Source organism: Rissa tridactyla, chromosome 7 (genome assembly GCF_028500815.1).
Source record: "Rissa tridactyla isolate bRisTri1 chromosome 7, bRisTri1.patW.cur.20221130, whole genome shotgun sequence".
Classification (NCBI taxonomy): Eukaryota; Metazoa; Chordata; class Aves; order Charadriiformes; family Laridae; genus Rissa; species Rissa tridactyla.
In genome coordinates, this window is record NC_071472.1 from 31,915,339 (window position 1) to 31,941,967 (window position 26,629).

Here is a 26,629-nt window from a genome sequence, read left to right on the forward strand (position 1 = left end):
ACGCTCCATATCTAACAGGTTTTCCTCAGCAAGAATTAGAAATCATTCTTTGAGAATGCAAGCTTTCATTCTCAATCAGGTTCCATGGTTGAGAATTCAAAGACTGTATCTATATTTGATAACAATGGTTTTAAGGAGCCTTCTATTTTGATAAAGTTATTTATGGTGTTTATTTTGTAATTTTTTTCAAACCAAAGCAATTACATACAGCTCCAACTGATCGCTGCTAAAATATATTGATGACTACACGATCTGAGTAGAAGTTTATTACAAAATGTCAGAAATCTGCTGGGACGGTGCAAAGAAAGAATTAATGAAAAAAACCCACATTTCTTTCTGAAGAGTCCTAACTAGATTCAGTAATGGTTATTTTATATTCTTATTTTTCCTTTTAAAAAATTATTTTGAAGTCAGAATTTTAGCTAAATACGAGGATTTTTGGCAAAAATATTGTTTCCATGAAATAAGTTGGTATTTGGACAAAGAAACTGATAAGCAGTTTAACTAAGAAGTCATCTTTTTACAGCAAAACCTAAATTTCAGGGTTTGGGTTGGTGTTTGTTTTGTTTTGGTTTTTTTTGTTTACAGTCTGCATGTTTTCACAGAAAAAACTAATAAACTAATTAGGATCAGCTGAAAGAAGTCTATGCTGGAGTTCCCCATTATTAACACATTTCTCTCCTTTCTTCAAGACACACAGCACAAAATCCACCATGTCTTCTATATTTATGTAGAATTGGGAAGACTGCAACTTACTAAGTGCTGGATGGCTGTCCACAATCCGTACCGGAATAGTCTGTACGTCTCCCAGGAGAATCTGATGGACTCCTCCTTCTAGGCTTCTGGAGTCATCTACCCCTCCAACTGCTACCAGCTGGCCCATGGTGACCACACTCTGATCAGAGCCAGGCGGAGTCCCAAAAGCAGAGGTAGCAGCGCTATGTTGTGTTAGGCCAGCACCTGCTTGCAGACTGTGTCCCTGACTAAGTACTAGAGAATGGTTGGTTATTGCACTCCCTATGGAATCCAGGAGACTTGCAGGGCTGGGAGGGGAATGGTTATTTACAGCTATCAGTGCTGTTGATCCATTTGTGGACGTAAAAGTTGACTGCAGCTGTAATCCCTGTGGAAGAGAAGGTACAAGTACTAACATACCAGTATTTGCAGCAGGAAGAATTTGCATTTAATGGCATGTCTTTTGCCATGATGGAACTTCTGACTTCCTATACTTCATCTCTTTTGAACAGTCAATCCCAGCAACCCCAGGCTAAAGCTGTATTAGAAAACAATTGGGACAATGGTATCCAGCAGCATCTAGAATACTACTTAATGACCATAAAAGTCTAATTTTGGATTGATACTCAGTTTCAAATCATTCCCCAATACTGCCTATTCCCACAAGAGGGGGGCAACTAAAACCTAAGCATACTGCTTCAAAAAAAGAGAGTGAGGTGGACCCCGGCTGTCTTCAGAAAGAGAGGGAAACAGTAAGAAGAACAGCACCTTACTGCAGACTGAATTTCTAGGGAAGGGATCATGTGTTTCATTGGGGTTCAGGAAATATGAAGGCAGCTTTTCAAAGAAGTATTCAGGGAAGAAGGCTAAGAGAGCCAGCTTCGAAGAGAGATGAGCTTTAGAAGAAGCTGTTTTAGTATGACATTCTTATCCCCACTCTTCAGCCTTTCAACCTTGAAGTCTACAGATCTGAGCTGGGAGCAGTTTTAGGATTTTAACGTATTTTCTTATGAGGCTGGAGGAGGATTTAAAAGGAGTAAGTAGGATTGACTTACCTCCCCTCAGTTTTGCAACATTTTCATTATGAAATTACTAGACCTCTTGGGAAACTAATAGGTGGCTGGTTTGAGGCAGAAGCCCACTACCTTGAACTTCTTGGTTTTGCCTTCACAAGAGACCCTAACTTGAGTGTGTCAAAAGATGGTAGTGGGATCCCCTGCGCCACAGCTATATGCTAAATGTGACATGCAAGAGAGGCCAAAGTAAGAACTGACAGCTATTTCAAAGTCCGTGTTACCTAGCCAGTGTTTGGGATCATTAGCTGTGAGGCAACTTGCTGTTCTCAGCTTGCCTTCAGCATTCCCAGCACAGAACATTTGACATTCTGTAAATAACTTGACTGTACCTGAAGTTGTGCAAATATCTTGGGCTGAAGTGAAGAGAGTGAAGACAACAGCTGCGCAGTTTCTGGTAGCAAGGACTCCCCGCTCTGGTTGGATTCTGCTTTGGTGGTGACTGACTCCCCTGCTGAGCTCCCTGCAGTGCCACAGAGAGGAAGCAGACAGTTACGACAAATTTCTTCTTCCCATTTAAAAGCCTCCCCTGCAAACTGAACAAACCCCTTCAATCTCAATATAGACATATAAAAAACATGTATATACATATATGTTGTTTCTCTTTGCAGAACAACTTCGATGCTACGGGAAAAAAAGGCTGGGTATGAGGAAAAAGACAATACTGTAGGAAGATTGTATGTGCCTGTTCAGAGTGAAAAGAGAAGCACCAATAAATCCATTTTGGAGAGCAAAGTAATTGCAAGCTAACCTGGCTGCAGTTTTAATTTCTATTTATAACATAAAAGCTGAAACATTTCTATCAAAGCAGCAATCAAATAATTTGACAATAGACGCACCTCAGTAATGGCTCAGTAACAGACAGGCCTCAAAAGAAAACACTGTCTTCCAAAATAAAAATCTACACAGGAAATCCTCTAAGTTGAACCACTCCCTTCCAAACATCTTTGTGGAATCAGGATAACTTCCATGCAATATCACACCAAAAGTACATTTATCTGGAGGCCTTTCAGCCTACAGATTACATCATATCCTCAAAATTCTTATTTAATGCAAGAATGATGGACTTCATTTCCTGAAGACTTATAAAAATTGAGATTCACTTGTAGCAATTTCTGCAAGAAAACTTTCCATGGAATCATTTCATTTCCTGTTTGAGCCACCCAGAACATTTTGGATAAGATTTATCCAGACACATGTTGCTTAGCCTCTTATTTTGCAGTTTCACTGCTTTAACTGTAAAAGAAGAGCTTGCCCTGTGCATGCAGATTAGCCTAGTGAATGGAAAAAAATTAAGAATGGTCAATCACAAAAAGCTTTCTAGCGGGAAAACATACAAAACTTTCCAGCAGTCTCAGGAAGTGGAGACACATTTTTCAACATTTGTACTGATTTGCAAACTCTAACTCTTTATCATAACTGACCATAAGACACACTCTGTAAATCTCCTTGAACACAACTACTTCAAATATTTAGGCTCTTTTTAATTCTATACAGAGATCCTGTATGCTTACGTGAATATTCACATGTAGGAAGAGATGGCAGCTCTTTACTTAGGTTGTATTCTCCACCAACATGCCTAGCAATAAAGTTCCTAATCTACCCACACCTTACACTGCATGGGCATTCAGTATGAATGCCAAAAGTTGAAAAAAAAGAAAAAAAACAAACGGGTACTTTATCTTACTTGTCATTATACTTCATAGAATATGCAAAAGGAAACACACTTAAGTTTAATAGTTATAGTGATTCTTACACACAGGAGAGGACAGAGAAAGCTGTATCACATGGAGATACGGAGTTCTGCACAAGAAAACAAACAGCTGGGTTTAGTTCTGTTATTGTTTGATTTCTTAAGTGTAAATTTGTCCCCATTGGGCACAAGTTGAAATGAAAAAATAATGCTACAACTTCACAGACATGAATGAGAGCTGATTTTTTCAAAGTCAGGCTTCTTTTTTTGCTTAGACTTGTAATACAATTACAAACATGTGTTTTGCATTGTGTACAAACACATACCCACATACTTAAGTGGAGACAAGATATGCTGGAATTAGAGTATCTGCTTATATTCACCGAACTGGTGTACATGTGCAGAAAACTAACCAAATCCAATTCTCTAGCTTCCTTTAAAACTCAGTATATCATTGGATGGATGTTTACACATTTGACAGGCTACTCTGCCTTAGAAAACTATCTGTGAAAGACAAGAAAACAAGAACTGGTCTTCCTGAACCTTTTCCAGCATTCAGACAGTTTATACAAAAGTCACCCCTGCTGAGCTCTATCACAGCTGTTGAAGGCACAACTATTCTGTGTCTCTCCATAAAAGGGCAGTAATGGAAATATTAACATACACATGCAAGCTTAAGGACAGTAAGTCTGCTCATATTGCAAATTCCTTTTTTATTTTCCTAAAAAACACGACTTCCTTAAAAAAAAAAAAAAGAGATAAACTATTCACACTGAGCCTAAAAATTTACCTCTTGTCCTCTGACACTTGTCAACGCTGAAATTTTTACCCTAAGCACACCAAGCGTACATGATGCTTTTCAGTTCAAATTGACACATTGCAGCAATAGCTAAAATAAGAGTTAAAAAAATCCCAAACAAAACAAAGCCCAACATGGGCCTTTTTAACAACTGTAAATGCACTGGTGTACATGCAACTGAACCTCTGAGGGTTTTTTTCCCTGCTACAACAAAGATAAGAAAGGGAGTGACAGGGGCCAAGGAGGAAAGAAACCCAAACACATCAGGACTTCTTCTGGCAAGAACCACAGTGTAAAAAACTGTCGACACGAGTAAATCTTTAAACATGACAACTGTGGCAGTGCCTCTTTAGTCCCTGTAGACTTCTCTATCAGTTGTCTGGAACAAAAAGTATGCACCACCATGTTCCAATTAAATGAGGAAACAAACTGGCAGTGCCACTGGGATTAAAAACATCTAAGTAGTCTGCAGCATTATCTTAACGGATGCAAACAATTAGGCTCTTCCACCTTGCTGCAATCATATCCCTGCTAAAAGTCAACAACTTTTCTGATGAGTTTCATATCAAACCTATTAAACAAGGGATGAGGAAAGCACGCTCTGGTTTTGCACTAGAGTGGGAGGAAGTTTAGTACTTCGTTAAGTGGCTCAGCAGTTGCTGGGGAGAGATGCTACTTTGGCTTCACACATTAACAAAGAAGTTACACCACATAATTCACTGAAGAAACATATCTCACAGCCCTGTTGCACTAAACACCTGTGTTTCTATTTCTATTCTAAGCATTAAGAAAAATGGAACGGAGTGCTCTCAATTCTGACAACAGAAACAGAGCGTTCATTTTTCAGGGCCTGATCCTAGCAGTGGGACTCATCAAGCTAATGATTTTGTGAGAAGCAGGAATCCCAATACGCATTCAAGTCCTTTTCAGCAAGATGTTTAAACATGTGTGAGGCACAAGCCATCAAGGAACTCAAGTACTCAGTTGGCTCCTGGGTATTGTGTGCCCTGACAGATATATCTGTTCAGTAGGAATTTAATTCTGTCTACACAGGTGTTATGAGCACCTTCATCCAAGGCAAAACATTCTTTCCACATAACCACCCTGTTAAAATCTTCAGTTGCTTGAGGACGTTAATTAAAAGCCAAATTTATAATTTTCAGACTTCTGCCAACCCCATCACGACTATATGTATCTTTCCACACATGCAGTCAAATAGTTTTTAAAAAGTATGCCAAGACAGACATGTCAAAAGAATCCTTCTTAAGTTCAGCTGAGTGACAGAACATGACAGCAACCTCTCTGGAAGGAAACTGAAGTTCTGTGACATAGCTAATAAAACAAATCATATTTGGAGACAGCTAAGTTATTAATGCAGTCCTACCATCTGAAGGTGGCGATGCAAACGTAACGGTCACTGTTTCTGTGAGAACATTCCCACTGTCTGTGGTCCACTGCAGCTGAAATGAAAAAGACCTCAGTTCTCAGAAAGGGTGCAAGTTCATCTACTACAGGAACATAGGCTCAATACAGGACCTGTAGGAAAACAGTATCTAAAACTACACATTCTTATTTTCTTTAACTATGCATTTTGGGAGCTCTTGGTTTACAAAAAAAACCCAAAAACCTCTAAATCATTTTTTAACATGCAGTATACCAGGAAGGCTAAAGTCTAGTCATGACAGTTCAAAGACTTTAAAATAGAAAACAGTTAAGCCATTTGTCTAACTAACAAGTATCACCCACACACTTGGGCCAAGAGCAGCGTGGGGAGAAAGAAAAGACTGATGACACAGCAGGATTTAACGGTACAATTTGTCAAACCTAATCTTAAATTAGCAACTCCTTAGCAGTCAGCCTCATAATCGGGAAAATTAGGATCGTTGTGCATCCCTTATTACTCAATAGGCGGAAGAAAATTAAGGAACAACACTTAACAGTTACCGAGCATTCTGAAGTATCTACCTTCATGCTTACTTTACTTCCTATAAAGTGTATTTATTAATATTTACACATTCAAAATGTTTTGCAAGCCCTAATTTACACTGCATCTAAGACATACTTCAGCCCCATTTTTCAGATATGGAAAAGCAGTAGTAACTTCTCCAAAACACAGACAATGAAAAAGCCACAAACAGAATCTTCTGATGCGTGCCAATTTTTCTACACCACATGGCTTCCAGTTCATGCAGTCATCATAAAGTGCTAGTATTGTATGATTTGTCAATCAACTAATAGCAATCTAACACTCATGAGATAAATACTGAATAAGGTCAGCAGGTCAACAGGTTTTATTCCCAATTAATCCAATCTTGCTCATCCAGAGATTCCACTGAAAATATTGCTGCTGGAAATCATAGAGAATTTTGGATGAACCACAGCTAAGCAGTAAAAATTAAAAGTGAGATTGCCAGTATTTAACTCCAAAAAATCAAAAAGAAACACAAAAGTCAACGTACCGTTGCTGGGATACTTTCTGAATTATACACCATTTCACCATTCCTCAGGGATTTCTGCACTTCATGAATATGGTTCTTGATGTCATTCACAGTGGGGAAGAAGGACAGGTTATGTCTTTCTGGCACTTCATCAGGCTTGAATAATTCTCTTTCCACATACTTTCTGTCACATGTTAAAGGACATTAAAACATGTGTATTTAAAATACATTGTGCTGTTTCCCTCTGTTACAGACACTGCTACCTTTTCTGTCCCCTTGTTGCAATGACAAGACAAGAACAAGCTAGATGATCTTCTGACCCAGTTCTTTGTGCATCTGCTACAGAGTTTGGAAGTAAAAATCCCCATTTATTCAACTAACTTTAAAAAGGACAGCAGCTCTTAGTGGCTATCTATAACAAAATGTAAAGAGAAGACAAAAGCTAAGAAAAAGAGATTCTCATGACATACGGGAAATATATTCAGTAATGCATCAGCACTGTCATTTAGTTGCAAACCAAATTAATCAAATGCAAAAGTAGATACAGCACTACAGACTGAGAGCACGTCAGACAGTTCTGTACCTTAGTTGCTTCCTCACTGCATAGACCTGCTCTATTCCCTGAGATACCAGTTCTCGGATCTTGTCTGCCACTTGAGGATGAAGTCGGGAAGGCAGAGTACAGCTCTCATCTCGAACAACTTCCTCCTCCTCCTCAGGAGAAGATATAGAAAAATGGGACGGTGAAGAAGCGAGGCAGGAAGTTTCCATTTCGTGATATTGGTGGGCTTGCTGAGTGGGTAACTGTACATACCACCTGACAAGAAGGAAGAGTTTCTACACACAATTCTCAAGCAAATGCAAAAAAATAAGTCTATCGGGGGAACAGTCTGACAATCACAAACACCTAGTTAGAGTGACTTTATTTTTTACAGCCCCTGAACTGGACAATACTGCCTTTCAGAACTCAGGGCCCTCACATCTTTCAGTGCAAAATAAACCAGCTCAAACCCCCAAATACAACAACTACTTCTATCTGTTCCCCGCTTGAAAACATCTGCTGAAGTTCCACAGCTTGGTGCTTTACACATTTACCAAACTAAATACTTCAGAGCCATAGAAGTCTTACTGACACTGTGGCATTTTTCAAAGCAAGAGCCTTAATAAAGTGATTAAGTAAAAAATAAAGCAAACCAATTGAATTATTGCTGTTTTTTGCTTCATTTGTCAAGATAAAGAAAAAAGTGGAAGTTTCACCTGAGGACACCACCAGCATCTATCAAGTTCTTCTTCAGCAAGTTGAATGCTTTCTCCTGCTCCATTCTTATGATTTTCTTGTCGATTTTAGGGTCAGTAGGAACTCTGTATTCCGGAAACTTTTGAACTTTTTTAATATAGATCCTTCCAAGGGAAAGGGGGAAATAAAAAAAAAATAAAATTCTCCTTCAGTACACTTTGCCCTCACGGGAGAAGGCAAAAACCCCACACCTACTTCATCTCAGATACTAGTATCGAAAAAGTTCAAGCAGAGTGTCGCAGGGGCCGAGGAGTCTCTAACAGAACTGTAGAATTGTTAAGGACACATCAACAGAGATGGATGCACATGGATAGATAGACATTCTTCTGTTCCAGCCTGTAAGCCACTCAGTCAGAGTGACTTTGCAGCTGAGCAAAAAATCCTCTGCCCCTCAGTATCGTAAAAGCACACCACCATTGCTGAACAGGCTGTAGTTCACCCAGCTTGAAGCCTGAATTGAGCACACAGATACCTAGCTGCAACCGTCAAAGTAACAACACTCTTAGTTCAGTAAAAACTGAAAAAGCACCCAGGAAGATGCTCAAGGACAAGGAACAAAAACATTAGTGTTGGATAATGAGAAAGTCCCCAGTGAACAGGAAGAACTCCGTCAGCAGATAGGACATCTGCAAGATTAGGATGATTGACTGATATGAGTGCAATTAAAAGCCTGAAGGAAAAACAACAAACATGACCAAAAATGGTGACCAACATAACTAACTAATGCTCAGGTAGAGAATGATTCCCACTTGCATTTCATTTCCTGATGTACTGCTACTTTGAATCCAGGCAACTTAGCAAATCTCAGCCTTATTCAGTTTAACAGAACAGCATTTCCTCCTTCCCTCTAAATGACTATCAACCTCAAGCTATCAAGGAGACGAAGCTAAGAGATACCGTGTGTTATCAGCTACCACCCCCAAACAGTGCTCTGATAAGGCTCACAGAAAGAATGGTTTCTTAAGACGCTAAGTAGCTCTTCCAGCTTTATAGACAATTCTTACCTTGCTGGACAAGTAGCTTTGTACAGATGGCCAGAGGTGTTTTCCTGCTCACCAGCTTTTTTGGGCTGGAACCCTTTCCTCCTTGGCCCGTATTGGCACTCCATTACAATGGCTCTGCTTCCTGGGAAGAGAAGGTAATGCACTCTTATTAATCAAAGCCAGTACAGTAACACAGTAACTACAGAAAAGATGAGAGCTCCAAAACTGGTACTTCTGTTTACCATCAGACTCTACAGAAGGCAGAACACTTCAGTGTAGCAAGCATTCAAATACAGTGCAAATGCTTCTCTCGTGGTATGTAAAAAACACAGAGCATTTTCAAAGCATTCCCCAAACTTATTACAACACTCCTGCCATATATATGAAGGCAAAATATTGGATTCTGCCCTGATGAACACCAATACGTTCCAAGATGAGCAGCCTTGCAAGTTATCAAAGGAGCACAATGCTAGTAATAAACATAAGAGAAGCAGAATCCTCAAAATAAGTGAGAAAATCCACAGCTGAAATCAAAGGTCAGCAACTATTTCCAGCCTTCTAGAAAATACTGCAGACCATGCTGTCCCATAAATTCTTATTTGCAAGTCTGACCTATCTTATCTGCTAAATAACACTGTTTCAGCATGCCATACCCACACAAAGCCAGACAGGCTTAAAGAAAAACTCCTTAGCTCTAAACTTGACATGACTTCTTCCAGTCAGACCTCTAACAAAAGGGGTAACAGGCATAGCATTAAAGTGGTCAAGAAAGGAACTTCTTCCAAATTTCTTCCACATCATATTTAATTATCTTTTATTTATAATTCATATACTCCAGTATGCAGGCAAGGAGCTGCCTGTACCACAAGTGATGTAACCAAGACCTTTTAAGTATCAGAACAGCAACATAATGTGTTTCCATAAGATATCCAATGATTTATTGCCTTAGAATATGACATTTTAGAAAATAATTAAAAAAATAAAAAAATGCAAATAAATAGATAGGAAATTTAAACGAGAATTACGTATAACATACAGACATCTTGTCTCTTTTTTAAAAACAAACTTAAAATCGAAGTTCTAGGATTGAAAAGACTTCAACAGCTTTAAACTAGTCCTTGCTAATGAGACTCTCAAAAGCACTTTGATGCGGCCCTTGTTTTACAAAAGTATCAAGTATCCAAAATTCTTATTACATATAACAATCAAGATTTTGATGATTAGTGTGTATTTTACACTATAGGGAGTTACCCGGCTTCTCTATATTTCCCCACAGCTGAAGCACAGCAGGGAAGATATTACAGATTGGTTCCACTTATGCAGAAGGAATAAATTCCTTGTCCTCCACAGTTTAGAATTCAGTTATCTGGAGTTTAAGCTGCACTTCAGTAAATCATACTTACAGCCTACAGGTGTAAAGGATTTTAGTGAATTTCATAGAAGAGTTATAAACTAAAACTGAACATATTGGAAAGGGAACCCATTAGAAACATATATAATGCTTGCTAGCGGATCTGAGTAAAGCAAAAAAATATTACAACTTAATTATCTGAGTCTCTATTAGTCTACAACACTTTAAAGAAAAAAAAATCTATGCGTGATTTTGTTTTAAATATCTTACTGTGGAGCAACTCATTCATCAGGTAGCTCTTACAGGAAACTAAAGATGTCTCATAGGCATTTTGGGGAAAAAATAAAAGTGTAAGTTGTTTTGACTTTGTTCTTAGCTTTCTTACACCTCGGAGTTTACAGCTGAGACTTTGAAACTGGTCCTAACATTTCACTTCTTCAGTTATTTTCAGGAAAAAAAAGGAAAAGGAAAAGTCAAGCACATAATCTACATTCCAGTCATTCACGATCTCTGTGTAACAATTAAAACCTATCCATCTCATATCCGAATGAACTCTTAGTAATTTCACTTGCGCTTTGCATGAGCTAAGTATGTAATTACCAACCTGTGAAGTCCGCACGTTTTTTTTTTTTAAAATAAATTTGTCTACTGAGGTATGTTGATTTTTGTTTTGTTTTTCTTTTTTTTTTTTTAAAGTATGCCATTTAAATAGCGTATTGGCTCCTGTGGAACAAACTCTTCAAAGGATCTCCAAGTTAGGCAAGAATACTCGAACAAGCTCTTACCCTTATGAGAACATTCACGTCCTGATAGAGCAGATGGGACCTCCATCTAAAGATCTCATCACAAGAACCCCCACCAAATGATACTTAGCTAATTTATTTCTAAAGAACAAAAGGAATTAATCACAACAAAACATAAGCCTGTAGTTTCAGGGAAATAAGCTCCATCAGACTGTGTTATCCAAGCCACTCTTTTTTTATGTTTCTGCCTTGACTTTATCAACACTAAGGAACACCATGAAGATCCTTCTTTATGGCCAATTGGCAATTGATGTTGAAATTTTGAAAGTAGTTATTAAAAGAAAAGTTAGTTACCTGCATTGACAAAGGGGATCCCATCATATGGGACATACTGAGATTTCCACATCAACCGTGTGGCGGGTTTGGCTGGGCTTGGAGACTGGCGCGTCCCCCACACACTTTGTGTTTGCTGCTTGTGTAGCGTTAGAACACTCTCTAATTCTGTCTCGCTCACACAATAGCCGCGGTACGAGTCCCCAATTTTCTGCATGGAAAGGAGGTGAAATAATAGGATTATTCACCCAGCTGACTGCTGAACATTACACAAGAAAACAAAAGCAGTCAGGGACTCTGGCAAAGTGAGGACACAGGCTCAAATTTCTGGCATTTCATGTTTTTTTCCCCCAACACTAGCATCCTCACAAATAGGTTTACCACAGGACCTAACAACAGAACAGTCCCCACCAAGGTCAGGAGTTTGCCAGCCCTCCAAGACCCTAAGTACACCAAGAACCCCTGAAATGATTACAGTTGCTGCCAACTCCATAGGACAACTTCACGCCTGTCGTTTCCCCCACCACACACTTCAGTTGTGGTCACCTCCTAGACAAATTCATCTTATGTGAACATTTTTCACTTGACTCCCACAGAAAATCTCTGAAGCACTAAAAAATGTCTATGCATCTACTTCAACACACACATGCTGCACTGAGCTTGAGCAGAATAAACCTGCTTCTACCACCAGTAACCACCTCACTCACTCAGTACACTAACTCTGAATTGAATGTCTCATGTAAAACCCTTCCCAATCTTCAAGGCACTCTTCATTCTCAACAATATACAGAAACATAATATACCAGATTTGCCACGTGCAAAGTGATGGCGGTTTCCATGAGCTCTGCTAAACCCTGGGCAACTCCAGAAAAACTGTATCTAACCTGACTCAAAGTAAAAAAAAAAAAAACAAAACAAAAAAAACCAAAAAACAAACAAAAAAAACCCACAAAAAACAAAAAACCCACACAACAAGAAAACCCCCACAAACAATTCGATGACTTTGCAACATCCCCTGTGACACCTGTTCAGTTACTCAGAGTCATTACAGCTGGTTCAGTGCTGATCTATCGGGGCCAGCCAGTAAGCAGTGAAAGCACTGGGAAAGCAAAGAGCTTTCCATCTGAATTCGGAATGCCATGCTCCCTTCTGTTCATATGCAGCTCAGGATCAGGCTGACCAAGCAGTTGGAAGTTAACACCCAGAGCAGATTGCCAGCTCAGCCTTAGAGCATGTGTGGGGGGCAAATGCATGGTGAATAAGTACTAAAGTCTAATGGATCTATTTAGCCACCTTCCATGACAGAGCAGCCAGGTGTTTAAATAATACTGACAACAAAAGCAGCAACAGTCTCTCTGCAAAATTATTATTACACAAATACTTTAGTGACAACTGCATAAAACCTGCCTCACGGTCACCCAAGAAAAACAAAATGTCTGTGGTTAGCAAGACCTAAAGTCAAGAAAGAACAAACGCACACCTTGTGAACAAAGTGGGCCAACAGAGTGCTGCTGCTAGCGCAAGCCCAAAAGCAGAAGGCTGCGTATGCACCGACTGCACAAGTCGTTCTGAGATCCCAGTTGCTTACACTTCGGCAGCTCACCACAGTTAACCAGCAGTTAAGAAAGTCTACACAGGCTGCACTCACACAGCTGTGGTGAGAAAGAGAAGCTGGCAATCATTCAGCCAGAAATTATAAATAACATTTCTGTCCAAAACTTGCTCTGAAAAACATCCAGGGGAAGCAAAGCAGCCTGAGAAGTACCAGAAGTACCTTCTTTACAGAAACCTGGGATGCCCCCTTTTGCAAGAGGGATTACAGTACCACTCCACACAGTGAATACTGCGTGACCAGCATTTTTCTTTCCACATCTTATACCTGTCACTAAAAACAGGTCATTGACCTTATTCTAGGGAGACGAGAGAAGACTGATAAACTGTTGTGCCAGAAAAGGAGCGATAACAGTTAAGGCACTGTCTGCTACTCTGGCTTTAGTTCTGTACAAGACAGATCATTTTTCCAAAACTGGCAGGACGGAAGATTAGAAGAAGAAAACCATATAGCACAAAGGATCCTTGCTCTCTAGGAGCTTCCCAAGTACGAACAAATGGACAAATGAGACCATCTGCACCACACAAATAAATGAACTTAGTTTTGTACAGTTAATTAATCAAATGCAGTTTTTAATTACATTCTATTTCAGTATGCTAATACATGCTGGAAATGCATTCTGATCAGACCACTGAAAATTAAGTAGGTTATAGAAAATATCTTTTTTTTTTTAAATTTAAAATCTACTTTTTATTAACAATGTAATTACCCTGAAGTAACCTGATACTTTCCAACCCTTTAACTCCAGACAAGCTCCAAGCCAAAAAAAGCAGCAATTTCTTCTCTGTTCTCTGGCCTCATCTCAGCAAGCGTACATAAAAGCTTACACTGAAGCACACATATCAAGACTGCAGTTTTCCTTGAGTGAGCTAGCAGCAGGATACCAGAGGCATTACACTGCCTAGGCACAGCAAGTGTAAGCTGAACATTTCATGGCAGTCAGGGAATCAACACCAAACACAGAGCTTAGTGCTAATTTTGGACAGCTGCAGCTTTTACTGCTCTGTGTTTGCCTGCGGTACTAACTGCCAGAGAAATCACCGCCCTTTGGAGTTCAGTCTTGGCCAGCTCCCTGGGATATACAATTGGGTCCTGGTTTGAGCTAAAACAGAACCGATATTATTTTCAGTAATTGTAGTTTTCAGTTAAGTCTCTTCTAACAGATTGGCAGCATGTACTGAGGCTATGCCATGGCTTCAACTGTTGGCATCTTCTGTGAAATTCACACAGACCTCAGCACTGTTTGTTTCTATTCTGGCAAGTGACTGAAAGAGTGGAATTGTGAGTTGCCACATTTATCTGCCCCTTTACTAGATCTCCAAATTCCAGTTGGAGTCTTCTATCCTGTTGCTGGTAACAATACATTCTGCAAGACAGTTACACCTGAAAGATAAATGACACCTCAAAATGCCATTGTCTCTAGCGTGTGCCCATGAAAAGGCACACGCATCCTAGCAGTCTCCTGCGGATTTACACTGTGTAACTGAAACTCAGCAAAGCAACTCTGCTGATAACACACAAGGATGAAGAGAATTTTGGTTATTCCTCCTTGGATGGGCTGACTCTGCGGGGAGAACAACAACAAAATAATACTTTTTTTTAAAGGAACAGGGAGGATTAATGCATACAGGCAATAGTTCTGCTGAACAGCAGAAGCAGACCTTTGTATTCTCAGAACACATTCAAACACACAGTATTTTGACTTTCTTTTCTTCCAATATAAGAACTCTTCTATAAATGCTGCTGCTGTGAATTTTAAACACAGCAGGTGAAATTTCTTGTAATAGATTCAGATAGATCAAGCAGACCATAATACAAGTCCTCCTTCAAAATGAAAACAATAAGGATTCAGGTAAGTTACATCGATGTTATGACAGGAAAGTATGTGCCACATAGTGCTAAAAGCACAGTAACAGGGGCTATACATCTTACTGGACTTCTAACAACTAACTTTTGAATAAAGTGACTCATTCTGTGAAAACAGTATCTCCACCATGGAAGAATTAGTGTTATTAATTTTATGACCATTTGTATGATATAAAAGGCATTAAGAAAAAGAGAAATAGATTAACATATCTAGTTAATTAAAAAAAAATATTTTAAGTGGATATAGAAAGAAATTCCATTTCTAAATCCCTGCAACTGCAATTTCCAGTTATCAGTGGCAAAGTCAACAGGAAAAACCTCAAATGGTAGAGATATCTAAAGAAATGAACCAGCTAGAGATAATAGTTTTCCTTTAAAAAGTATTAAGAGAAAGGAAAATAAATGTCGATCAGGAAGAGTCTGGTAGCATGAGGAAGGGGTAGGTGATCTCTCGAGAATCTTCCCATCTCCCCTCCCTTCCTTTTAAATGATTTATGATGCATTCTAGCTGTTAATATCATCCCAGTCATCAGGACAGTTCTGCAGACATCTAACAATATGCAAATAAAGAGAGAGTTCTGTTTAGGTCAAAAGCCGTCACAGGGAATAAAGACAGAGCATTTTCTAACAAAAGAGAAAACACACAGAGGTAACCATACTGGTACAAAAAAAAAACCCCAAAACTCTAACAAAAAAACCCAACCAAAAATCCATGAGAATACCTAAAATAGAAATCCTCAGTAAAACATTGACATTAAGGTGCTCTGTTAAGTCACAGACTTGACCCTGGTGAGTCACACGGATTTTGATTTCTAATTGATAACACAAACTAATATGAACTGTTGCAGACTTAGGCCAGGCAAAAGCAATTTTATTCTTTAATTAATGGATCGCTAAGGGCAACAAAAAACCAGTTTGCTCAGCAGAAGACAGCAGAGCTTGCACTGTACTTCAACAGTGAACTCTAACACGGCATACAAAGTGTAGATCAGTGGCTTTTCTCAGTGCTGTATGGCATCAAGATTGCAGAAGCACATTTTTTACTTCAGGAGCTGTTAACGGCCAGTTATTCTAGTATTCCGCAAAAAGTAAAGGATTCCATAGCATTTGATGTGTTTAAATGTGCAAGTAGTACCAGAGCTATTTTGTAATACCAGGAAGCTTGAACCAACTTCTACAACTATGAACATTTTTCTTTTCATGGAATAGGATCAATATCTTAGATCTACGTGATAAAACATCACATCAGAATTCTTGACAGCCCACCTCACAGCTCCTGAGCCGGCGCGCCCATGCAGGTGTATTTGGCGGCAATGGCTGGAGGGGGATGGGAAAGGGATCTTCCACTACCCTGAAAAATAAAAAAAATATAGTAAAAGTCTACACAGACATACAGAAAAGTAACAATTTAATGTAAACTACAGATAACATATCAAATCAGTGCATTATGTATAACTCTACAGCATATGATCAAACTATAGATATTGTATCAACTTGCCTTAAAAACCTGGGGTTCATTTTCCCCATATTCCCAATATCATTGTTAAAATAATTCACAGTAAATACAAGTATTTAAAAAGCCCACTGTTTTCTACATTCAATGAGACCCTGAGCATTCAGTATTCTCAGTGTTGTTGCCTGACAACAGAAAAACCATAGTGAAACAGACGAGTTGATTGTTTTGATAATTTTCTTAAGCAGGCCGATGTTAAAATACTAAAGATTAAAACCAGTACCAAACACTTGTTAAATACTGCACATTTCAGTATACTTTAAATTCCTGAAAACAAGTTCCAATAACTATTTTAACTAAGTATGTAGTTTCTCCATTCCTCAAAACCTGGGGCAGAAACAGCGCTTACTCGATGTTCACTATTACAAAACTTAAGTGCATCACCTCCTGCCCACGCAAATCTGTCTACTTTCCAGGATTATTTTTCTAACGTGTACAGATTGTGTTCACTAAATCCATTCACAAACTGTTTCTCTTCACTTTAAATGTTTCTTGAACATTTGCTGTAGTGAGATTATTCTAATGTCTTCCATGTCTCGATTTCAAAAGTGCATAAATCAATGCAAATCCAGCCTGCAGTCCACAGAGCAAACACTGCCTTTGGGTTTGGTTTTTTTTTGGTTGGTATTTTTGTTTTGTTTGGTTGGTTTGGGTTTTTTTAAGCAAAAAAAGAATCCCAGAGTATTCTGGAATTAAAATAGTAGGCATTACTTAGCACAGGGACACAATCAGGTGGATATCAAGCAAAGAAAGACATAACAACTGTTTTAACTTTAGAAACTTTGCTAACCAATCTGCTTGTCTACGTGTTCCACAGAAACACACTGTTTGCAGCTACTTCCTCGGCTTATCAAAAAAAGCTGAAGAAGCTATCCAGAAAACAAAGATTTAATGCCAACTGTTGTTAATTGTTACCTAAATGTCAACTATTGTTAAGAGTGTTAATGCCAACTATTGGAATCTCTATCTAAAAAAATCAATCTCTTCTTGTGGGAGGATGGTTTATATAGCTTTTAACATACTCACACAAGAAACTGCTCCCTCACACTTCAACTTTCCCTGCAGTTTCTTCACTGGATCACTTTCAACTCTTGGTTGGCAGTATCAGTGTCTATTTCAAGTAATTTCAGTAATTCACACTGTGCTACTTTAAATGCCCACCTATTGCTCTGGCCAGAATATACTCAACTGTCTCTGGAATACAGGTACTTTAATCACTTTTTCCATTGCTCTGGCACACACAAAAGCTGCCTACAGAGTTAGCTACACATCATTCACTAATACTAAGGGTTCATATCCTCTATTCTATGCTAATTTTGTGATAACCATTACAAAAACAAACCGCAAGAAAAAAAGACAGTACTAACAGTGGATCAAAGCAATTGTTCATCCTTTTAACTTCTGACCTACCTGGTGGCTGTTTTTTTCGATACGGTGAGAGATGCCTGTGGATGTAGAACGTAACTGCTTGCACTGTCTGCTATAGCAGCCACCGCCACAGTCTGCAAGTTCCCATCCCCACACTTCTCTTCTGAAACATCTTCGCAAAAATAAAACATCCTCCTGGTTAATAACTGAACTCAGAATGAGGAAGTGACAAGCTATGATTAAACTTTGTGTGTTGGAAAAGCAAGCATTTTGACATATGAGATAAGATTTCTAGATGATCGAGTAGTTTAATAGTTGTGAATCAATACTCAAATTCTAGGCACAAATATGAAGATATACTTGATAAGGTTGTTTGTACTCAAGGACTTTGGTAATCATGTTACTGCTAATGAATCCTTCCACAACAAAGCAAATAATCAGAAGAACCACAGATCCAGATAGGATTATACAATTATTTTGTTCATCTGCAAATCACACACTGGTTGCTTTTAAAAATAAGAAAAAAGGAGATTATAATACTGCAGCAGCAGTAGCAGCAATTTTTTAGTAACTGAAGGCTCAGGTTAAAGTCACCTAAGACTACACTGTAACCAAATGGTGTTTTTACCCCTGCAAGAGCAGGTGGAGAGGGACAGAAGGACAAGCATCAGGGTAGCTCAAGCCTTTCAAAGCAAGGTCCATACTCCAACTGCAAGTTAAAAAGGCTGGATTGTGACTTGAATCCCAACTCTTTTTTGTATCCACCAAGCATCAGGACTCTAGACTTACTTTTGAGCTCTCATTCCACAGAAGCACTTAACTAGTGCTCAGATTTTGAGAATTTGCTCAAATTTTGAGAATTTTATACAAAAAATGCAAAAACAGTTTAAAAAAACCCTGTGCCAACCTAGTTCTCAGTCTTATTCTGTGAACATAAACTAGTACACAGCATTTTGCCACCCAGCAAGGCTTGCAGATAAATAATCAATGCTTTCAGATTTCAGTATGTCCCTTTTCTAGCGAGAAGCTTAAAATTCATGCTTCTAGCTGTGCATATCACCACATACTTAAAATGTGACATTTAATACACTAAGGGGAAAAAACTTAGCAATGGAGTGAAAGATACATCTCATTTTCTTCACTGGGAACTGAATTTCTACCTAGGTACTTCATTCCTGGTTTCACAAAAGATGCATCAGGACCAGTGACCTCTGGAACAGACCAGAAGAACATTAATTCTTCTATTTGCCCTACATGAATCAACTAATCACTCAAAATGAAGTAAACAGACAGTGAAAATTTGAAGCTGATACTACAGCTGTCTGACTTGGCAGAAATATCATTATTAATGGTAAATAAGGCAAGAAGCAGCTTTGTGCTTGATATCTCAATTTATCCATCACATATCTAAATTGAGCATAACAGCTCTTATTTCATAAGGCTTTTGTCCAACAGAAAATGTCATGTGTGAGGTACCAGATTCATAATCAGAAAGCAGATTTAAAAAGTATGTATTTTTGTCTTATAACTGACTAAGGAAAGGAAACACATACAAACAAAGCTCTTAAAAAAAAGAGATCATGCAGGCTATGCGTAGTCACAGAAACACACACCCTCAAGTCCCACAGGTCAAACTCACCCTGTGTGCTGGTCACATCGAGCAGCTGACCTTGCGGAATAATCACTTGGGCCATTCCTGGCTGGGCAGAAGGAATGACATGCAGCACCTGTCCATTTTCTGACTGGCCAGCAACAATCATCTGTAAGGCAATCACACAAAACCGTGTATGGCACTAGTCTGTATGGTGATCATCATGCAGCGTGACTGGGCTTGCTTATTACCAGAACAGGAAATATTTTGGTTGCAATTAGGACCTGTAAATTAATTTGATTTCACATAAGGAAACTGTCTATTTACCATCAATTTCTTAAAATTACTTTCCCCCTTTAAAATAGACCTTTAATTGATTAAAGGAGAGAAAAAAAAAACGAAACTTACAGGATTCTACAATGAATTACGCATTTATTTGAAAATTACAATGCTATTATTAAAACTATCAAAACCCATTCATAGTTGGATTCACTGTAACCTCTTTCATGGACAAGCAGAATTAATCGCAACATATAAAATTTTTTACCTTTACTTCTAAGAAACTGACCTCTATGGGCAGTATTTATGCAAAAGCAGATAGAAGAAAAGCTCCAATACTTTAAAAAAATTAATAAAGTAAATCTCCCAGAATTCTGGAAAACTTAAACTCCTTATGGTAAATTTTCCTATAATTACCAAGGAGTTGTTCCCAGGAATGTTATAAAACCTAGAATAACATGAAATATCATCTTGTTTCTGATTTATTACACTTTAAATGAGTGAAGCATCTTTAGTGCCAGTACAACACATGCCAACCAAAACCTCTGGGTGAGAGAGTTACCTTTTTACAAAAGAAGTGTTAAGAATTTCAAAGCCATGTTTTAAGCAAATTAATTGCAGGGGGGAGGAGAGACATAATGTGTTAGCTTATTCCTAATGTTCCAATCCCCCAAAAAAACCACAGAGACTTATCCAGGGAATACAGAGAAAGCAGTGGTAGAAGTAGGAGATCTCATCACACAATAACATCCAGGCTTGATAATGACAAAAGACATAAATTGTTGTTTAATAAAATTAGTAACGGTTGGAGACAGAATTTGCCTACCTGAGGAAGGGCAACTGGAGCATGAACTGAACCACTGAAAAGTTTCACCTTGTTGCTAGAGATAAAGTCTGAATCAGCTGCTGTTACGACAGACAAGCACCACATAAAAGAGTTCTTCAAAGAGCTCCCTCGTCTGTGAATACACCACCTGCCCTGTTTCAGACACACTCACCATCTGCGCACTGGGCCCTCCGAGGGGCTGCAGCTCATAGAGAGGCTGCCCGCTTTGGTCTACCAGCTGGAACTCCTCTGCAGAGTGAGGCTGTGGCTGGGGTGGCCGTGAAGGCGCAGCTGATGATGGAGAACTGCCCAAGACGCGTACTGCAATGGGCAAAGCTGCAGGGGAGTCACTCTGTCCAAACAACGGATCCCTGGAATCCATGCAGGTTAGATGCTTTCACAGAGGAAAAACAGTAAAATGTACTTTAATTTGAGCGGCAATTCCTATTAAAAAAAAAAAAAAAGAAGAGAACATTTAAACCCAATGTGCTGTATTGTACACTCTGAGGGAGTTCTTGTCCGTCTCATCAAGGGGCTACTAGCTAACACTAGCAGTTCTATTTTTCTTTTCTATTTCCATCCTGAAAACGTGCTAGTATTTCTGCTTCCTAGAACAAACTCTCTCTACTAAGGGGAAAGAAAACCCCTTGTGTCCAAAACCTGTTCCCCAAAACCACTCATCACTTTAAAACACCTCAAGTCTACCCAGAAACTGAGAGAACTTACACCAAAAACAAAACTGTAAAACATCCACCATCTTGATTTGACCTCAAAAGAAATCCTAGATACTATTCTACTCGCTTTTAGATACATGTGTTTAGCTATGAAGACAAAAATCTCTGAATGTTTTCTTAATTCTTTACCACAGAAGAAACAAACACAAGCAACACAAAACCACCGATTCAAGTCCAACAATTATACAGTGCAAGACCAAGAATCACATTTTGCAAGTCAAAAAATAGGTACTCAGAGCTTACTCTCATCAAGCTTGCAGAATCAAGGTCTTGCAGCACACCCCATTTTCATTAAATTTAAATGTTTAAGCACAAATATCCATGTCTTGTTGCCACATTTGGTCACTAAGCAATTTGACCTGATTTTCAAGTGTTCTGAACCCCTCCTACTCCAAGGCATGCCATCAAGTATTCTTTTATTAAAGAATTTTGTTCACACAATAAAACATATATTTCTTCAGGACCATAACAGGATCTATTAATATAGTTACTACACGTTGTCATTACATGTATCACCTGGATATTCATCAGTTCAACACCGAATGGCACAAGAATCCAAGGGAATGAACATTTTTACTTGTTTAAAAGACACAATGTTATTACTATAAAGGCAGGAAAAAAAAACATTGATAAAATATCATACTGTAAATTCATCAGAGAGAATGTAAAGAATGCATCTACAAAGAAAGGATATTCATACCTCACCTGAACACCCCGATCATTTGTTTCTGACTCTCCTGTACTATTACAGTTGCCTATGAAGAAATCATTAGATCCTTCCATAGCAATGTCATGGGCAGCTCCATTTTTTCCATTACAAGATAACCTGGAAAAGTTACAGAAGTTTATTTCAGCCTTTCGTACTTTAGCCTCAACCAAAACATCACTGCAGGCGTTTTTTTGTCTTACAAATTTAGCCTTACAAGTTCTAAGACCATTGCAAGATAACAGCAAAGCCCTCAAGAAATCCTTGGTTCTTTATCACTTTACTACTCACTGCAGAAACATTTCAGTGTGCTGCTCCAGGAGCATAGTTTAACATCTCATATAAGACAATTTGCTTGACTTGTCATTGCACACACAGATACAAAACATACATACACGCCCTCATGATTTTCATCTAACTATGTCTGCAAGCACTCAACTAACAACCATACACATCTAGAGAACACTCGATATTTAAAGATAGGCCAGCACTGCTTTACAAAAATATTAGTCATCTACTTCCATAATCAACAGACAGGATTTGTGTTACCCAACTCTGTCATGTAGCCATCTTGAAGTAAATTACGTTTGTTTTAAAGGGTTACAAAACAGCATATAAATGAAATAAAATTACTATTGTTAGTCTACAGCAGTAAGCTTTGGGCAGGAAAAACACCAGATATCTGAAACAAAATTTGGCATGAATCATGTGATGAAACACAGAAAGACAGAGCTCATGACACTTCGGAAATCTACCTCTATCCCAAAGAAAAGTACTTCAAGGAACTCAGCTGCCCACTATAAGCCTTCAAGCAAACAGGTAACACCAGACAGTGAATTGCCACATCCACAGGATAAGCCTTTCACCCAGACAGTATGCCTTTTAAAGCTGTGACCAATCACAAATACTCATAAGCAATAAGAAAAAATGACAAATTAACTTGGCCCCTACGTTACCAAAGCGCATATATACTAGACTAAACACATAATATGCCAAACTGAATAGAAGAAAACTTAATTTCTACAGGTTGGGGTAAAGGAGGGGGAAAGGAGTTCAGGATTTTTCCCTTCAGTATTTATTTTAAAGACAGGCAATGCTATATTAGCACGAGTCCTACCAGCATTTATCTTCCTCACCACACCACACAGTAAATTCCTTGAGACGGACCTTCTTGGCTGTGGTATTTCAATGCTTACCATTTCAGTAAGGAGAATGTAAAAGGCTAGAGAGTCACTTGAAAAGGACTGTACAACCCTGGAAGCACAAAATTATTTTGCTTTGCAAAGATATAAAGGACCACAGGCAAAGTAAATCCACATCTCCTTGGCTTTTGAAGCTGAATAAAGCATCCTGCTGATACAAACAACATTGTGAAGTTAAGCTGCTCAGATGCTCAATATACTAAATACTTTAATCTAAAGCAGATTTATTTTTCCATTCAATTTTCAAGTGATGACACTCCAAGTTCCAAATGAAGTTACCTCACGTCTACCAAATATTTTGTAGCTTTGGATCTGAGAACAATTATGAGATGTTTCACTTAAGATGTCTGAAGCATGTTAGCAACAAATGAAAAAAAAAAGACAGAAAACTAGATTTCATCATCACTCAACCATTTCCCCTCAGTTAAAAGATGTAAAGAAGATACATCAGTTTTGCCAAAGCAGCACATTTAATTCTTTGAGATAAACTGAAGAAGTTTGTTCCAGAGATACTGATAGCGCATACCCTGAGCATGCTGGAACTCGACCACGGAACACAAGGACGGCTGTATCCGGACAAACCAACTGTCCAAGCAGCCCAATATCCTGTATCTAACACTGGTTAATGATAAAGCTCAGAGGAAAAATGACAGAAGTAGGGTAAATATAAAATGATATTTATCCAGCTTCCTCTTATAAGCGGCCCAGAAACACCTGAAGTTTTATCTTTGTGTTTAAAAAACACCCTTAGTACATTTTTGCCCTGTGACTTTGTCTAATCACTATTCTAACCCAGGCAAACTGTTGGCACACACATCACCCCAGACAACAAACTACATGGTTTAACCATCCAGGTTTCATTAACCTAAGTGCTGTGAAACCTCAAACAAAAAAAACTGTTGTTGGGTTTTTTTGTCTTAAAGAAATACACTTTTATGGATACATACAAGTATGTATATCGTTAATACATTTTACAGTTGTATAAATACGACTAAAAAATTCACAAAACAGTTAAATCCTGTATACATACACATACATGGACACTTTATCATGAATGATTAAATACCATAGAAGTATCTCTTCTTTTCATTCGCACTTTACATAAATGCCACAAAAATTTCCAGTGTAACACCACTGTATCCCACATTTAACAACAGGCTGAAGGAGTAACGTGGGAGTTTAATGTTAGTGTAAAACGGGATCAACAACTGTATCATCAGTGCACGTATCAAACAGGCAGCTCTTCATGCCCCAGCTTTAGCCTTAATGCCAAACCACTCTACAGGCTGCTCTCGGCAAAGTCCATCAAACACCAAGGCTGTTTCCAACTTGAGGGTTAACGCATTTTAATGCCATAGGACTGCTCCCTTCACTCGGGAAGCACTTCACTCAAAACAAAGGGAAATCTATAGCCATTGCTATCCTTGGTTCAACTCTACAAAGAGAGAAGCAGCCACAGAGACTGCGAGCACAGGCAAACACGATAAGCATGATGAGAATTTCACGCAGGGTCTTACAGACATGATCTTCAAGAGAGCAAACATTATGCACTGCAATCTAGCCTACACCTTACCATCAGTGGTTTAATTCCAAAAACAAACGCACTGACAGTTAAAGATCATTTAGCAAAACACAAAAGACAGTGAAATCTCAATTTATTTAGCCATCAAGAACTCCTAAAATAACAAGGCTGTCAAAGCCAGGGGCATCTTTTGCAACACTTGGTTCTCAGTGGCTGTCATCCACAGGGACAACTTGTATAAGGTCAGGAACTCTCAACAGGAACAGGATTTCAATGCCCACTCTGAAGTGAACCTTTCTCATAACAGTTGCAATCTCCTCTCTAATCCAGAAGCCCATATACTGCCTCTTAATACATAAACTTTTAAAGAGACTAACAGAAAAGTCAAACCATCGTTACTTTAAAATTATGTATTGACTAGTCACACCTCTGCTTTGCCTTGATTCTTTATTCTACGGTAATACCTGTATGCAAGCAGTGGTCCCTAAAAATACATGTCTAGACAGACACAATTTTAAGGTTTCATATGAATGCTTGCTTCTGCATTCCCTCAGTTACAAGGCCTCCTTGTGAAGGCAACATGCTGCCAGATTCCAAAAGGAAACACTGCCTTTCAAAATCCCAGAGCCAATTATTTTAACACTAAGTCACCAGTGCAAGGCTTCAGTCATAAGAAGAAACCTAAACTGTAAAAAATGGGTAAGTCCATTGTGATAATAAGCACATTCTACCTAGGAGTACTCTGTTGAGGCAGGAGGGAAGGAATTCTTTTACATTTTTCAAGTTTCAAATTTTCAATGCATGCTCATTACAAAAAAATGAGAGATAAAAGCTTGACTGCACAAGTTCATGTTTTTAGCATTTCTGACAGCAATAGTCCCCATTCTGGTTTTAATTTGTACTTCATGACAGGAAATACACACAGTTGAATGCCTCACCAGCAATCTTTTTTGGGTTTTCCATTAAATGTTTTAGAGGTTTTATAAAAAGATTTAACATACTTGCACAGCTTACAACAAATAAACACTCTCTCTGAAAAAAGCCTCCTCCGATGATATTTCTCTATCACCATTATGAAGGGCACAAATTACAGTAAAACATAACAAGGAGGAAATTAGGGCATAGTTACAGCCTCAAGTAAATGAGTTACAATTAGCTTTATATTAACTTGTACCAGGTTTGAGATTTAGCTTATCTCTGTCACGGAGGAGCAGGCAGATACTGTTAAGAATGCACGGAAGATTTGGGGTCTGCTGCTTAAAAGGTTTCTTAAAAGGTTTCTCAAGTACATCACTTTTGCGTAGCTAGCACAAGTACCTGGAAAATGCACCTGTGTCAATTACAGTGACACACAAGGTTAGATTTTTTAAGTACACTTAAGAAACAGATGAGATTTTAGAGCCTCACAAAACACCAAGACTCAACACTTGCCCCCTCCAACAAGTTGACCCAACCTGAATCACCACACAGGGAAAGCTCAGCTCCTCCCCGAGAGGCCACAAGTAACTGTCAAAAAGCGGGGAAAAAATACACATAAACCAAGCACACAACAGGTACTCACACAAGCAGCCTTCTCCCCCCAAAAAGCAAATTCGCTTACAGCTTCTTTTAGAGTCCGCTACGTGCTGGCCTTATTACTTTTAGCGGGAAGTTTATCGTTGATGTGTCGCTTCCCATGCAAAGAACACCACCCGAGTTACCCCACGAAGACACCACCGGCAGCCGACAGCCCTCACGCCACGCCGCCGGCTCCCCCACGGCGGGAACCACTCGCCGCCACGCCCACGGGGGCAAAGCCGGTACCGCCGGTTGCCCCGCACCGCCCCGGCGAGGGGGAGCCACGGGACCCCCCTCCAGCGCTGCCAGGGCCTGCTGCCGCCCCACGGAACTCAGCCCCCAGCCCTGAGGGGAACGGGGAGATCGCCTCATCCCATCACCCTGCGCTCCCCCCCCACCAAAGCGCTC

The 26,629-nt window shown here is 39.0% G+C and overlaps 1 protein-coding gene across 23 annotated transcripts in view; it reads right to left on the reverse strand.

The window, feature by feature from the left end:
* Positions 1-26,629, reverse strand: part of CARF (calcium responsive transcription factor) — a 37,717-nt gene that overhangs the window by 10,806 nt on the left and 282 nt on the right. For 17 of the 23 annotated variants that reach the window (XM_054208081.1, XM_054208080.1, XM_054208079.1 and 14 more), the window contains exons 2-15: positions 21,940-22,060; positions 20,673-20,944; positions 19,444-19,564; positions 18,965-19,015; positions 17,847-17,976; positions 16,190-16,274; positions 11,467-11,656; positions 9,040-9,160; positions 7,996-8,139; positions 7,322-7,555; positions 6,760-6,922; positions 5,685-5,760; positions 2,141-2,271; positions 757-1,123 (exon numbers count right to left, since the gene is read on the reverse strand). In XM_054208081.1, coding sequence (XP_054064056.1) covers positions 757-1,123; positions 2,141-2,271; positions 5,685-5,760; positions 6,760-6,922; positions 7,322-7,555; positions 7,996-8,139; positions 9,040-9,160; positions 11,467-11,656; positions 16,190-16,274; positions 17,847-17,976; positions 18,965-19,015; positions 19,444-19,564; positions 20,673-20,882 — 2,023 coding nt within the window. In that variant the 5' untranslated portion in view covers positions 20,883-20,944; positions 21,940-22,060. The other 6 variants (XM_054208067.1, XM_054208068.1, XM_054208082.1 and 3 more) reach the window with 6 other exon arrangements.